At 36.2% G+C, this 15,041-nt stretch overlaps 1 protein-coding gene across 1 annotated transcript in view; it reads right to left on the bottom strand.

The window, feature by feature from the left end:
- Window positions 1-15,041, bottom strand: part of DNAH6 (dynein axonemal heavy chain 6) — a 227,255-nt gene that overhangs the window by 178,036 nt on the left and 34,178 nt on the right. The window contains exons 8-14 of the mRNA XM_059405712.1: window positions 13,780-13,897; window positions 12,329-12,497; window positions 9,965-10,081; window positions 8,245-8,445; window positions 5,794-5,914; window positions 1,678-1,829; window positions 678-830 (exon numbers count right to left, since the gene is read on the bottom strand). Of these exons, the coding sequence (XP_059261695.1) occupies window positions 678-830; window positions 1,678-1,829; window positions 5,794-5,914; window positions 8,245-8,445; window positions 9,965-10,081; window positions 12,329-12,497; window positions 13,780-13,897 (1,031 nt within the window). The remainder of the gene's footprint in view (window positions 1-677; window positions 831-1,677; window positions 1,830-5,793; window positions 5,915-8,244; window positions 8,446-9,964; window positions 10,082-12,328; window positions 12,498-13,779; window positions 13,898-15,041) is intronic.

Genomic DNA, 15,041 nt, shown 5'->3' on the forward strand with positions numbered 1-15,041 from the left:
TCTGGAAAGAAAGAAATAAGGGAGAAAAAAGGAGAGAGAGAGAGAGAGTGTGTGTGTATGTGTGAAAGAGAGAGAGAGAACACGTTGACCTCATCACCCATGTCATTAGAATCTCCCTGTTGACTGGTCTCTCCCAATAACCCCTCCCTATTGAAGCGAGTTGAACTGAATTTCTTTCATTCCTAACGGTGAGGTTCCTGACTATTATGCAGATATGGGTTAAGGGTCAAGACTTGTGTTACAATCCTATGATCATTGATCACAAGTAAGAATTACAATAAGTTGTGACTAACATCATTGGCTTTGTAGTCAGAGACAAAAATTTAATTCTAGCTCGAACACAATCTTTGTGATCTTGGGCAACATGACTTTTTTTTTAGTCCCTGTTTCCTCATCTATGGAATGAGAAAAAATTACCTACACTTCTTAAGTTTTTGCGAGGATTAAAAATGAAACATATATAAAAAAAATTTAGTATAACTCCTGACTAATAGTAAGAGTTTAATCAATGTGAGCTCACATTATTGCTGCAATGTAGGGCAATTACTTATACTGTCTAAAAGCGTTTCTGATACTTCAACAGCTGTTTATTGATCTCCAGTTCCTCAACTTCCCTTATTTGTCTTCCTTATCTACCACAAGTTCTAGATTATTGAGTTATATGAAAATCAACTCACCCTTTCCTGAATTTCATCAAGAAATACTAAGCTGTTAACATACTCTATGGTGGTAGTTGGAACAAATTCAAGTTTATACTCTGCATCTTGTGCCTCAGAGATAATGGCGTCTACTTTTTTCTTGCTTTGACGGGGAAGCATATAATTTAGCACCTAGGGAAGAAAAAGAAAATGTGAATCATAACTATTTAAGTATTTTCACTTTATTAAATATTTAAAATAAATCCTAATTCAATGTTAAATCAGCAGGTATTGGCTCTGTCTACTGTCACCTACAGTAGGGGTCAGAAGAGGTTTTCCATAAGGGCAGGATCGTGAATATTTTAGATTTGCAGGACATACAGTCTGTGTCACAAGTACTCATCTCTGCCCTTGTAGTGAGAAAGCAACCATAGGTAATACAAAAGCAAATCGTCATGGTAATATGTACAATACAGGTGAAATACTGGATTCGCCCTGTGGGCTATAGACTGCCAACCCCTGCTTTACACCATTGTCTTGCTGAAGGTATTCGAGAACATTACACATATACTCTGGCTCCAAAGGAAGACATGAAGTTTATTGCAGGATCCATACAAATGTCCTCAGCTCCACCACTCACTAAAATATGATCAGATCTTTAGGGAGTTTCAGAGCAGGAAATGATGAACTTAACTGGATCTCAGGATCATAAGTCTACTAGCATTCCCAGTAGAACACTGAGCTGTGATAGTGGTGTCTCTTCAGCAGGAAGCCTTGAAATGCTTCAGCAAGGGAAAACAGAATGGGAATAAGAGACTAGTCTGGGGCCTGCAAGGCCCCTCCCTTCCCTCAACTGAAAATTGACTCCGCTTGGGACAGAAAGAGTTTGGGACTTTTCTTAGGAATTAAGGATACCCAGTAAGTTATGTTAATTTTAAAATATTTATAATACTACAAAATGAAGATAGTCTATTTGTAGTAGAAAAATCGTAAAATAATTATAGAGTCTATAATTAAATTTTTCCTAGCTCATAGTTACCTCCAAGCATCGCAAAGGTGATGGAATTAGTTTCTCTTTTAGCAGCTTTATATCAATGAGCAGCAATCCTACATTTCTGGTAGGTTTCAGAGCTACTGCATCTTTGTGCTGTCTGTGATATTTTTCCAGTTGTTCTCTAAAAAACTCAACATCTACATAAAATTATCATATAAAGAATACAATACATCATATTAAATTTTAAAGGATCATTATGAAATATATTAAAAATCATTGCATTTATAGACGTATTTATAATGCTTTTTTCCTGTGTAGAATACCTTGAATAACTTCAAAACGTTAGTTCATAACACTTAGTATTTTATTCTTGTACTAAAGAAAATAATATTCAATAATGAAATTGTGTTTTTTGGCTCCTACTAATAGATAGCAGATGAAAATAATTTGTAATTGGGGCACGTGGGTGGCTCAGTGGGTTAAGCCTCTGCCTTTGGCTCATGAACTCAGAGTCTTGGGATCGAGCCCCGTATCAGGTTCTCTGCTCAGCAGGGAGCTTGCTTCCCATTCTCCCTCTGCCTGCCTCTCTGCCTACTTGTGATCTTTCTCTCTGTCAAATAAATAAATAAACTCTCAAAAAAAAAAAAAAGGCAAGAAAAAAAGAATTTGTAATTGTACTAAAGTATCTAGTCTGAAATGGACTGGATTTGAGAGCTGGGTTAAAGTTTGGTTTCATGGAAGGGTTCTCCTATGTGACACCTCCACATAAAGCATTTTGAAGATATTAATAACAAAAATGTAGAACACAAGAGATTGAGCATAGCTGAAATTATCTCCATTTCTCTTCCCAACACTTCTCTGCCAACCCTGCTCCCATATCATGGCTGAGGTCTTTGTCAATGTACATGTGCCATATGTTACAGTTGCATTTTGATCATCTTTCTATTTTCATTTTCTCCCTTCTCCAGTCTACCTGGAACCAGTGGAGACCTGATTACTTTTGAATACACTTGTATCATACTGTTGGTCAAAAACAGCTCTTTTTAATATACCTGTAATACTCAACTCTTCTACTTGTCTTTAAAATCCTGTGGACCTGTAAAGTTTAGCTAACTTTGGAGTGTAAAAATTTAGCTAACTTTGGAGTACCTGGGTGGCTCAGTTGGTTAAGTGTCTGTCTCTTGATTTCAGCTCAGGTCATGATCTCAAGGTCATGAGATTGAGCCCCACATCAGGTTCTGTGCTCAGCATGGAGTCTGCTGGAGATTCTGTCTCTCCCTCTCCCTCTGTCCCTCCCTCCTAAGATAAATAAGTAAATCTTTAAAAAAATTAGCTAACTATTTCTGAGTACTTCCTCCACAGATTGATTTCCTTACTGCTCCCTATTCTCTTTCTGTAACACTCCTCCACCATCCCAAAAAAGAAAATGATATTGATTCTTGTCTTTATTCATGTCATCTCCTGACTATAAGAGTAAGTTTGACATAATATAAAGAATGCACAGTGTTAGAAAACCTAAGCTCAACTCTTTAACCTATATTTGGCTTTGGTTAAGTCATTTAATCTTTCTGAGCTTCAGCTTCCTTGTAATACACAAAAGGGTCAACAATGAGCTATCCTACTCACTTCAGAAGGTTTAGATGTGACAGAATAAGGATATCAAGTAATCTGAGAAGTCCTCTGGTATGAAACCCTGTATAATGTTGCTTGGTCTAGTATTTTTCTTTTCTTTTCTTTTCTTTTTTTAAAGATTTATTTATTTATTTATTTATTTATTTACTTGACAGACAGAGACCATAAGTAGGCAGAGAGGCAGGCGGGAGGGGGCGGGGGGAAGCAGGCCTCCCGCCAAGCAGAGAGCCCAATGTGGGGCTCAATCCCAGGACCCCGGGACCACGACCTGAGCCAAAGGCAGAGGCTTCAACCCACTGAACCACCCAGGAACCCTTAATATTTTTCAAACTTATTTGAACACAGAGTCTTTTTTCATGGTATCATTATCCTTCAGAATAATGGTCCAAGCATTGGAAATAGAGTAGATCTAGAAATAATTCAGGTGGAAAAGGAGATAGAACTCCTTCTAAAATTCTAAGGTTTTTAAAAAGTGAAGAAACCCTATGAGTGCCCTTAGACTATTTGGAGAGCCAACACAAGAATAATGCATTCACCAGAAGAAGAGAAGAAAGAGGTAGAGAGGTTAGAGAAATAATAGCTGTGAACTTCCCAAACCTGAGGAAAGAATGAGGCATACAAGTCCATGAAGCTAATTGATAGCCTATTATCTCAATAGAGATAATAAAAGACCCTCTCCAAGACACATTATTATGAAGCTTTCAAAAGTCAATGAAAAAGAAAGAATCTGAAAGGCAGCCAAGGGAAAAAAAGAAACTAACCTACAGAACAACCTCCGTTAGACTATGAACAGATTTCTCAGCAGAAATTCTATAGGCTATAGGATATATAGGATATTCAAAATACTGAAAGATTAAAAATTGCCAGCCCCAAATACTGGGGCAAAGTTATCCTTCAGATATAAAGGAAAATAAAAACTCTGACAAACAAAAGTGAAGGGAGTTTATCACCCTAGACCTCTCTTATAACAAATGTTGAAAGGAGCTTGTCTACCTGAAATGAAAAGAATAATACACAAAGCTTTGAGTAAGGTGATAAATAGAATCACAAAATTATAAGTCTATTTTAGAAGAGGGTGTTAAACAATTATAGCATAAAGGTTAAAGGGAACAAAGCATTAAAAATAGCTATAGCTACTATAATTTGGTAACAAACACCAGCATATAAAGGGATAATTTGTGGCAACATAAATATAAAAGGGGGGGGCGCCTGGGTGGTTCAGTGGGTTAAGCCTCTGCTCAGGTCATGGTCCCAGAGTCCTGGGATCAAGCCCCGCATCCGGCTCTCTGCTCAGCAGGGAGCCTGCTTCCCTTCCTCCCTCTCTCTCTGCCTGCCTCTCTGCCTACTTGTGATCTCTCTCTCTGTGTCAAATAAATAAATAAATAATCTTTAAGTGTGTGTGTGTGTGTGTGTGTGTATGAAAGGAGAGGAGGAAAATAAAAGAACCTATATAGGCAAATGAAGATAAGTTTCTATCAGCAGAAAAAGGACTATCTTATCTATGAGACATCTTATCCAAACTTCACAATAACCACAAAACAAAAATCTAGTCAAAGACAGGCACACACAAGTTGGAGAAACTGACCAAATCATCATAGAAAACCACCAACCTAGGAAGGTAAACAGAAACACAAAGAGAGAGAGAGAGATACAAAACAACCAGAAAATAAAAAATAAAGAGGCAGTAGTAAGTCTTCATTTATCAATGATCATCCTAAATGTAAATGGACTGAATCTACCCATCAAAAGGCAGAGAGTAGCTGGCTGGATTAAAACACAAGATCCAAACCATAGGCTGCCTTTGTAAGACTCATTTCAGCTCCAAAAACAAACAGGGACTCAAACTGAAGAGGTGGAAGATGATACTCCAAACAAGTCATAACCAAAACAAACTGGATGTACCCATTCTTATGTCAAATAAAATAGACTTCAAGCCAAAAATCATAATGAGAGACAAAGGAGATCATTATATAATGATAAAGGGGTCAATAGAACAAGAAGATAGAACAATCATAAGTATATAAGCTCTCCATACATGAGCACTGAAATGTTTTAAGCAAATACTAACAGATCTTAAGAGGGAAATAGCCAGGAATACAATAGTAGAGGACTTTAACACTCCTTTAATACTAAATGGATAGATCATCCAGACAGAAAATCAACAAGAAACAGAATTGAATCACACTTTAGAACAAATGGACTTAACAGACATATATAGAACATTCCTTCCAACAGCAAAATATATATTCTCAAGTGCACATGCCACATTTTCTAGGATAAATCATATGCTAGGCCACAAAACTAATCTTAGGGAAGTTAAGAAGATAAAAATTGCACCAACTATGAGGATGTGGTGGAGAGTAACTCCACAGAAAAGAACCCAGAAATGAATGAACTCTTGGCGTTTGCTGGTCCAACTCTTTTGGGTAACCAATTCTGTCATTACACACCAGTAAACAGAAACCTAGAGTACTATGAAAATTGATATCCCTCTCAAAAATAATTAGTTAGGACAAATGGAAAACTTACCAGGTTCTTGAAGTTTAAGAGCCTGTAGATCAAGACTTTCATTTTCCTTGAAGAATATCCGGAACTTTTCAAATGTAGCTGCATATAATTGGGCAGATTCAAATGCTGCCCGTATGGTTTCCTAAATAAGTAAATAGACAAGTAAAATTATATTTTTTCTGAGCAAAATCCAATTCAATATAATTAAAGAAACAAACACAAATGTCTTCTCTGAGTCTAACACTATGCTTTGACCAAGGGATATATAAGTGAGGGAAGATACCATCCTTGGTCAATCCAGTTAATAGATTCTCTTATCAAATTAAAATATACACACAACACACACACACAAACACACACACACAAAACCACATCTTCAAATCTGACTTTTGAAGAACTGTTCCTTATGATTAAAAGGAAGCATACTTATAATTTTAAAAATCTTAAACAATTTCTCAATCCCTGTCTTTCATGACCTTTACATTTATGAAAAGTATCTTATTTGTGTATATATGTACATACGTTTTATACCTTCCAATGCTTAGATTCAGTTATATGTGTTTGATAGTAATACTGCAGAGATGATATATGTTCTTAGTGCACCATGATGGAAGGCACATAATGTCAATTTGTCCCATTACCTGTGATGTTAACTTGTTAGTTTAATCTGGTGTCTGTCAGGCTTCATCACTGCAAACTTACTACTTTCCCCTTGAAATCAATAAATATCTTATGGAGAAATGCTTTGAGACAAAAATCCTGTTTCTCATTACACTTTTCCACTCTCATTTTAGTATGCTTCAGAGATTCTTGACTGTTTCTATGATAGACATTGTGGCAATTTTTCTTTATGTTGTCCTTCTACATTTATTACTTGACATTCTGCTGTAAGGAAAAGCTTTCCCTTCTCATTCAATTCATTGCTTCATTCACAATATGGACTAATATGCTTTCATTTTATTCAAGAGTTTCTGATACTTTTATAATCAATATTTATTTTAATGGTCAGTTTGTCCCAGGGAGACCCTTCTATGGCCTTTATACTTGAAAGCTTATCTTGAATAGATAAAAATTCTTGATTCAGACTTTCTTCCCTTGAGCTTCATTAAGAAATGCCATTTCATTATTGTCTTGCTTTACACATTGTTTTTGAGAAGTCTGATACTGGTCTAATTCTCTTACTTTGTGAGTTATTTTATCCTTGTGCTTAAAGATCTGGAGGAATTTTTCTTTAGTTTTAAAAGCTAATAGTTTTAAGAGGAGGTAGGTCAATTTTCCAAGGTATTCTGTAGGCCCTTTCAATATATAGATTTAGGATTTCTTTTCTTGGACTACAGTTATAAATGTTTGTTCTACCCTATGTCTTGTTTTTCTCCTTCAGAGATGCCAATTAAATGTACATTATTTCTTCTTTGACCATCTTCTAGTCCAACATTTTCTCTCTGTCCCTTATACTTATCCATCTCTAGCTTATTTTCATTGTCTTGGTTGTTTTACTTTTTTTTTTTTTTTTTAAGATTTTATTTATTTATTTAACAGAGAGAGATCACAAGTAGGCAGAGAGGCAGGCAGAGAGAGAGGGGGGAAGCAGGCTCCCTGCTGAGCAGAGAGCCTGATGCGGAGGGAGCTCGATCCCAGGACCCTGAGATCATGACCTGAGCCAAAGGCAGAGGGAACCCACTGAGCCACCCAGGCACCCTTTCTGTCTTTTTTTAATTCTCATTTTTCTTATCATTCTCCTATAGTAATTATTAAATTTTCATTTGAGTTTATTCTCCTTTGGTCACCATGTAATTTCATTTTCATTTCTGAGATTAATTTATTTCCCATTTCTATTTTTAATTTTGATTCAATGTGATTTTATACATATTCAAATTCTTGTTTGAGGATATTTACTCTAGTTGGTACAGTAGCTTTTGTTTCAAGTTTTTTTGGGGAAGGAAAGGAAGGAGTATTCATGAGGTCTTTTAATCTTCCTTGTATTCTCCTTATCATAGTTTTGCATGAATTTAATATATCTTCATTTCCTCAGCTTATGGACTTGAAGTGATTTGTGAGATTTATAATTCAAGGGTATTCTGTTCTGTCAGTGTAGCAATGTGCAGATTATTTAATTTTTTGGCAACAGGGAAAAGTTGGGTGTACTTTGACTTTTTGGTTCTCTTTAGGCTTGCAGGACCTTGAGTTTTCACCAGTTGCTTCATTTCCCCTACATAGCCCCAAGTTTAATATAATGCCTCTTCTTTCTACTTATCTTCTTCCTGGGAGTGAGGGAGTGCTGCTGTCTCCAATAACTTGCTCTTCTAAATCCTATCCTGTAGTTAGTGCTCTGACTTACTAGGACTTTAAAAAAGAAATCACTTTGTCATTTAGAAAGTAAGTAGCAATCATGTAGTTTAAAGATAAGAAAGAAAGAATATTTATTACTCAATTGAGAATATTATAAAATAGCTTTAGTAAAAGTAAATGTACCTTTATTTGAAAGATAATCATGTGAAAATCCTTATCATCATCAAATACTGCTGATAGGCTTGGCCCAGATCCACAAGTTTTTTCTTCAAGTTTGTTGTTAATGTAAGGTCTGGTAAAAGCATCAAAATATGTATCAGGTACAAGGTTAGGAACCGACAGCACAGTGTTTTGGAAATGATTAATTGCACCCGAAATACCGTCCTGTTAGACAGAAAAAAATAAACATAAATATAAACATATATGGTTGTATTTATGAATAATTTTGAATTTTTTGAAATGCTAAAATAAATAGCTCATTCAACCATAACAAATACTGTGTTGATTCTGAGTTCATACAAATCATGTGAAGGACATGAGTTTTCTCGTTAAGAAGGGACATTCAAGAGCCCACTGCCTCAGTATGGGAGCTTCTAAGGTAAGGCCCCAACCAGAGGGAACTCAGTAGTCCACTTGTCCTTATAAATATCCTAATATAAGCTATCTGATAAATTACAGAATCGTAGACTACTGAATTGGAAGCAATCTTAAAACTCATCTGCCTTCTCATTTTACAGATGCATGAATTAAACCCTAGAGCAGTAAGTGGTTTCCAGTGGTAAATAACCCATTAATTGTAAAGCCAAGAAGAGAATCTAGAAATTCTGATTACTAGTGCTTTTGTGCTACAGTATACCAGGAAACATAGACTCTGATTGGCTTACTAATCTATACACGTACACAAATCAAGAAGGCAGAATTCTAAGATGGCCCCCAAGGTACCCTCCCTCTGGTATACATGCCCTGTATAATCCCTTTCTCTTGAGTATGGAGGGACGGAAGGCCTCTGGGATGGGATGCCACTCCCACTATTAGCTACATTATATAGAAAGTTAAAGAAACTTTGCAGATATAATTAAGGTCCCAAATCAGTTGACTTTGAGTTAATCAAAAAGGTATACCCTCAGTACACCTGAATGAATCAAGTGAAAACCCTTAAAAGAGAGATTGGGCCCTTCCCAAAGGGTATTTTTTAACTTGTCTTGAAGAAGCAAATAACCATGTTGTAAACTGCTTATAGAGTTGGCCACATGGCAAGGAACTACAGGCGGTTTCTAGCATTTAAGGGTGGTCCCATGCTCTCATCCCTCAAGGAAACAGGACCTTCAGTCCTATACTTACACCTATACAACAACTTGAGGGAACTTAGAAGTAGATCTTTTTCTAGTCAAGCCTTTAAGGAGACCTCATCACACCCAATACCCAAATGACAGCCTGGAGAAACTCTGAAGCAGAAGTTGAGCTAAGCAGTGACCAGACTTCTGACCCACAGAAACTGTGAGATAGCACACGGTTGTTGTTTTAAGCTGCCACATTTGTGGTTATTTGTTATACAGCAATAGATAATTTAAAAATTTTCACAGATACAGCTAAATCTACATTTTGAAATCTTAAAAGATTTTTAAAAATTGTACTTATTATAGTCAATTCAAAATTTTGTATAGCATTTGATGGTATACCTGACCAGACTCCCAGTCTGTCTCAAGTTAAAGAAAATGTGCTAAAATTTTAGGTGGTTTTTATGTAGATGCAATGCTGTGCACAGAAGAGTATTTTCCTTTCCTTCTGATCATTTCAGAGGAGGGCCAGCAGCAAACCTGCCCATTACTTGAGAGTAAAACAGTGCTTCATTTCCCAAAAATGTAGTTATAGAAGGATGGATGCTCTACGAAGGAACACACACCAGGAAGTCTTCCAAAGAAGGTTCAAATAGTAATGACTGGACTGTCAAAATCAGTTCTGTGAGAAACATGGGGATGAGAGACTCGTCTTCTTCCTGCTTTTCTGCTGCAGAGGCCCCCTGAAATGAGCCCATTTGCAGTGTTATAAAGATGTAAGAACCCAGGTGTAAGGTAAAAGGTGTCTGTATTACAAAAAGCATGTAAAATGAAGCATATACAATTAGTTGATTTCATAAGGTTGGCTTGTCTTTCAACAAATATTACCATAGAAATTAAAAAATAAAGGCAAACATTGAAAGACTACACAATAGTATAAAACTTCCCTCCTTATGAAAACACTATCAACAAAATGGAAAGGCAAACAACAAGCTGGAAAAATATATTACTACTGAATATAGAATACAGGACATTGATAATATTTATATATATATTTATATAGAAATGTATTTGATACAGAAATTTATACTAATAATATAACAACTGATACATAAATAGACATATACTAAATATACTAAAGTAGAAATGTACTTAAATAGAAAAATGAGCAAAGGGCATAATCTGAAATTTCCTAAAAGGAATATACAAGGATCAATAAATCTCTTCCTTGATCTCATACTCAGGATAGTTTACTCAGTAACAACATTTATTGAGTATTTCCTAGTGCCAAGCAGTGCAAGTACTCATGTTCCCACAGCAACCATATGAAGATATCATTATTACCCCCATGAGAAAAATAGGATCTGGAGAAGGAAAGACATTTCATTCAGGACACACTGATTATTAAATTCCAGGCCAGCACTCAAACCCCAGTTTTTTTGACCACCTGACCTATGCTTTTATCCCTGCACTGAAGTGAATTAAAGGAATATGACAATAAAAAGCAGTGATATACTACTGTACAACCATCAGATGGACTGCAATGACAATGAATGATAATATCTATGTGTGATTCATGCTCAAACATTGCTAGGAAGGTTGTAAACTGACACCATACTTTTTGGAAAATTAATGCATCAGTACCAAAAGCATATTTCTGACCCAAGAATTCTATATCTAGGAATTTCCTCTCAGGGGAAAAAATCAGAGATGTGTGAAAAATGTATAGAAAAGGATGTTCTTTGCTTATTTGGAATAATAAGAAACAAAGATGTCTTTGCTTACTTGGAATATGAGAAAGTGATCAATGATAAAAAATTATTAAGCAGGTGCACAACAGTTATATTTCTATGTGAGAATATTATGTGGAAAAATATATATTGCCTTTGGAGATTTTTCACAATACATTGCTAAGTGAAAAAAAGCATGTGTTAAAGCAGTAAATGTGGTACCTTTTTCTACTTGGAAATAGTTATCTTTGGATAGTAGAGGATCCTTTTCTTTGTAGATTCCAATTTTCTTCACTTAGCATATATTACTTTTATAATTAGAAAAATAAATGTTACTTTCAAAATGTAATAGTACTGAGAAGAAGGACAAATTGAGACAAGAGAAAGAGAGAAAGTCATCAAAAGGAGCATGCAACTAAAATGCCACTTTTGGAGAAAAGGGAAACGATGGCAAAGTACATGCAGCCTTAAAACTTCACAGGTGGGTTTCCTGGGGAGGCAGTTGACAGGTGCAGGTAGGAATCTTGATGAAACCAGATACACATGTTTTGCTATGATTTTAGATACCTGGCATGAAGTTATCACCTGGAATGGAGCTAAGGGAAGCTTATTGAGAAATGTGGATATGAGATGACATGATTTCTCTCGTAGCTATACTGGAATGTAAAGATCTGTAATACTTCCTCTCAAATGTCTCAAATTACTGTGTCTCTTAAGTTCGACATTTTCAACATCCTCCCAAGAGGTTATTCACCCACAGCACAAAGGTTTGCTTCCCCACAGTTTGCTTTTTCTCACCTCTAAACCTTTGCTTATCTTTCATTTATACCACCTTCCTTGCTTCTCTTGGCCAGTTCATGCACGTGATGACCCCCAAACCATAAGCTTTCTGGGGGCAAGAAGCCTGTCTATGCTTTTCATCATTATATACCCAACATCCAGCATAGGGATTGGTACATTGTAGTAACTTAAGAAATATTTGTCCAGTGTACACATGAATAGCCTTTAACAAATTCCTATGAGAAAGACAGTAACATCTAGCACAGTGGATGCCTTCCTTTATTATCAGATACTTGATGATATCCTGATTTTAATTCTGCCATTTTGAGTACATATGGTAAGCTCTGATTGTCCTGTGAAATCTTCTAAGCATTTCTGATACTTTTTAAGTACACAGAAAATAGAATAATTTATAGTACATAGTCAGCACTCCTCAATAAATGCTGACCTATGAATTTTCTTAATTTTGTCTGAATATACCTTTTTCTCAGTGACTTCAGGCTTTTCTTCAGTAATCCATTTCTGAATGACATCTGCTGAAGGTGTTCGTTTTAGCTTGTCGGTGAGATAATTCAAAAGAGAGTTAACAGAATTTACTGTTAGGACGTGCATTGTGTTCTCAATTAGATAGTCATTGAGACGGATAAAGCTTGAAAAGAAAAAAATAATACAACTTCAGTTTTCTATATTCACTACCATGAAGTGACACTAAACAAAATGTTTTTGAAAGTGACACTAAACCAAATATTCAAAATTTAAAATCTAATTTCTCTTTGAATTGCCATTTATGTAATAATAGCAGAGACTTACTGTCCAAAAGAGTTATTCTTGGACATTTTTCATTTTAAAACACAAATGTATTCAAATATATAGCATCAATTTAGTTGAGTGTTCTAACTATCCAAAAGGATATTTAGTGAGCAATATTGCTGGTATGGAAAACACATCCAGCTCATCTAGCCAAAAGGGCCATAAGATTTTTTAAAGTTGCTTTAAAGAAGAAATCAGAAAATATACAACATCTGTAACTCACATTCTAATGGTAAAGGTGTGAAATCTTTGCTACTGAATAAACATTGTTTAATAGCAACTGCTAACCCAGATATGCAGATTTTATGTTTCCTTAAATTGGGCATTTAGGACAAATGTTCATATTCTACTCAACTGAAGGCCAAGAGGCCTCTGTGACCTGTACTCTGATGATGGCCTCAGTGATTGCTCCATTGACCTCTATTGTGAAACAGACATTATTATCATGTTATTTCATATGTAAACCAGTGCTCAGTTAAGATATATTAACTATACAGCCACCAAAGTCCGACTAAGTTAGTGGGCACTGAGTAACAGTAACAGTATTCTATAGTGCCACACAAAACTTTCCAGATAACATTTGGTGTTTTTGTTTGCAAGTTATTTGTAATGATGAGCCTTTAGAATGGTGTGAAATCCAAACTCTGGAACAATGTCAAGATCCAGCTGAGGCTCTGGAGGGAAAACTTTCCACCCTAGTCTCTTAGGTGCAAAATTCACCTTAGGGAGAGGGTGGGATTTTGTGTGGCAATGCAGCGATCTGTGGTTCTTTAGTGACCAAACCAATGTAGTGGGCCCTCCAGGTGCACTGGAGGAGGCCACAACTCTTCAGGGATCTGACTTCTCCCTAAGCCTGCTCCATGCTCCAAACTGAGCTTCAGAGACCAAAGAGGAGCACTTGGCCTTGGGCACGACTTCCACTCTCCACCAGCATGACTACCAGGAGCTGCTATGCTGGGTGGCAGTTGGATGGGTGAGCTTCTGGGCCTGCATTCAGGTTACCAGAGCCCCCAAATCTCTCATCACCATTTGTGAATCCTTTGATGAAGGCTTTAATTTTTAATGAAACTTGAGAAGGGTGGATGTTCTAATTTTTCTTGAGAAGGAGAATAATCAGTTACCATGTTAGCCTCAGGCAGTGATGTCTTTTGCTGGCCTGCTCTGTGTATGTCATTTTGTCTGAGTCCGCGTAAGCAGGCAACTCAATGAGACCTCTACTGTCTTGGGCTTTACAATAATCTAAGAACAACAGAAGATACAACGTCAAGAATTCTTGGGTAAAAATTTCATTTCTTCCACTATGGATTAAAAGATAAGTAAAATTCTACTTATGGCTGAACAATATTCCATTGTCTATACCTATACCACACCTTCTTCATTTGTTTATCGATTGATGACACTTGGGCTGCCGCCATAATCTGGCTCTTGTAAATAACGCTGCAATACACATAGGGGTGCCTCTGTCCCTTTGAATTAGTGTTTTCACATTCTTTGGGTAAATACCCGGCAGTGCAATTACTGGATGTTAGGATATTTCTATTTTTAATTTTTTGAGGAACCTCCAGACTGTTTGCCACAGTGTCTGCCCCAGTTTGCATTCCCACCAACAGTGTCCGAGCTATCCTTTTTCTCCATATCCTCGCCTACACTTGGTGTTTCTTGTGTTTTTTTAACTATTCTGACAGGTATGAGGTGATAATCTCATTATGGTTTTGATTTGCATTTCCCTGATGATGCTTAGCAAAATAAATCAGGGAAGGACAAATATGATTTCACTCATATGTGGAATTTAAGATACAAAACAAATGAACAAAGGGGAAAAAAGACCAAAAAACATTCTTAACTATAGAGAACAAACAGATGGTTATGTGGAGAAATGAGTGGATGAATGAGGAAAATATGTGAAGGGGATTAAAAGTACACTTATCACAATGAGCACTGAATAATGCATAGAATTGTTGAATCACTACATTGTATGTCTGGAAACTAATATAACACTGTATGTTAACCACATTGGCATTAAAAGGGGAAAAAAGATAAATTAAAAAACAAATGTTTAGTTAATGAGATATTTCAAACTCTAGAAAACACCTCAGTTCTCCAAAAGAATTACACATCAAAGGATTTCAACTCAACAAAGGACTGCAGACAGTTCATTAACATTCCCCTTACTCAGATTTGATCTGTATACCATGCTATCTCTTTCCCAGGAACACCTCCACGCTCCTTTTCCCCCCTGAATTTTAGTTATTCTTTTACAGTTCATGTCACCTGGGGCCAACTTGAGATCCACCCAGTTGCTTAATTTTAACAAACCTATTGTCTGTATTGGTAGATTGGACATACCTTTAAACAAGAGGCCCTGATTCCTTTATAAAATGCT

Source organism: Mustela nigripes, chromosome 7 (genome assembly GCF_022355385.1).
Source record: "Mustela nigripes isolate SB6536 chromosome 7, MUSNIG.SB6536, whole genome shotgun sequence".
NCBI lineage: Eukaryota > Metazoa > Chordata > Mammalia > Carnivora > Mustelidae > Mustela > Mustela nigripes.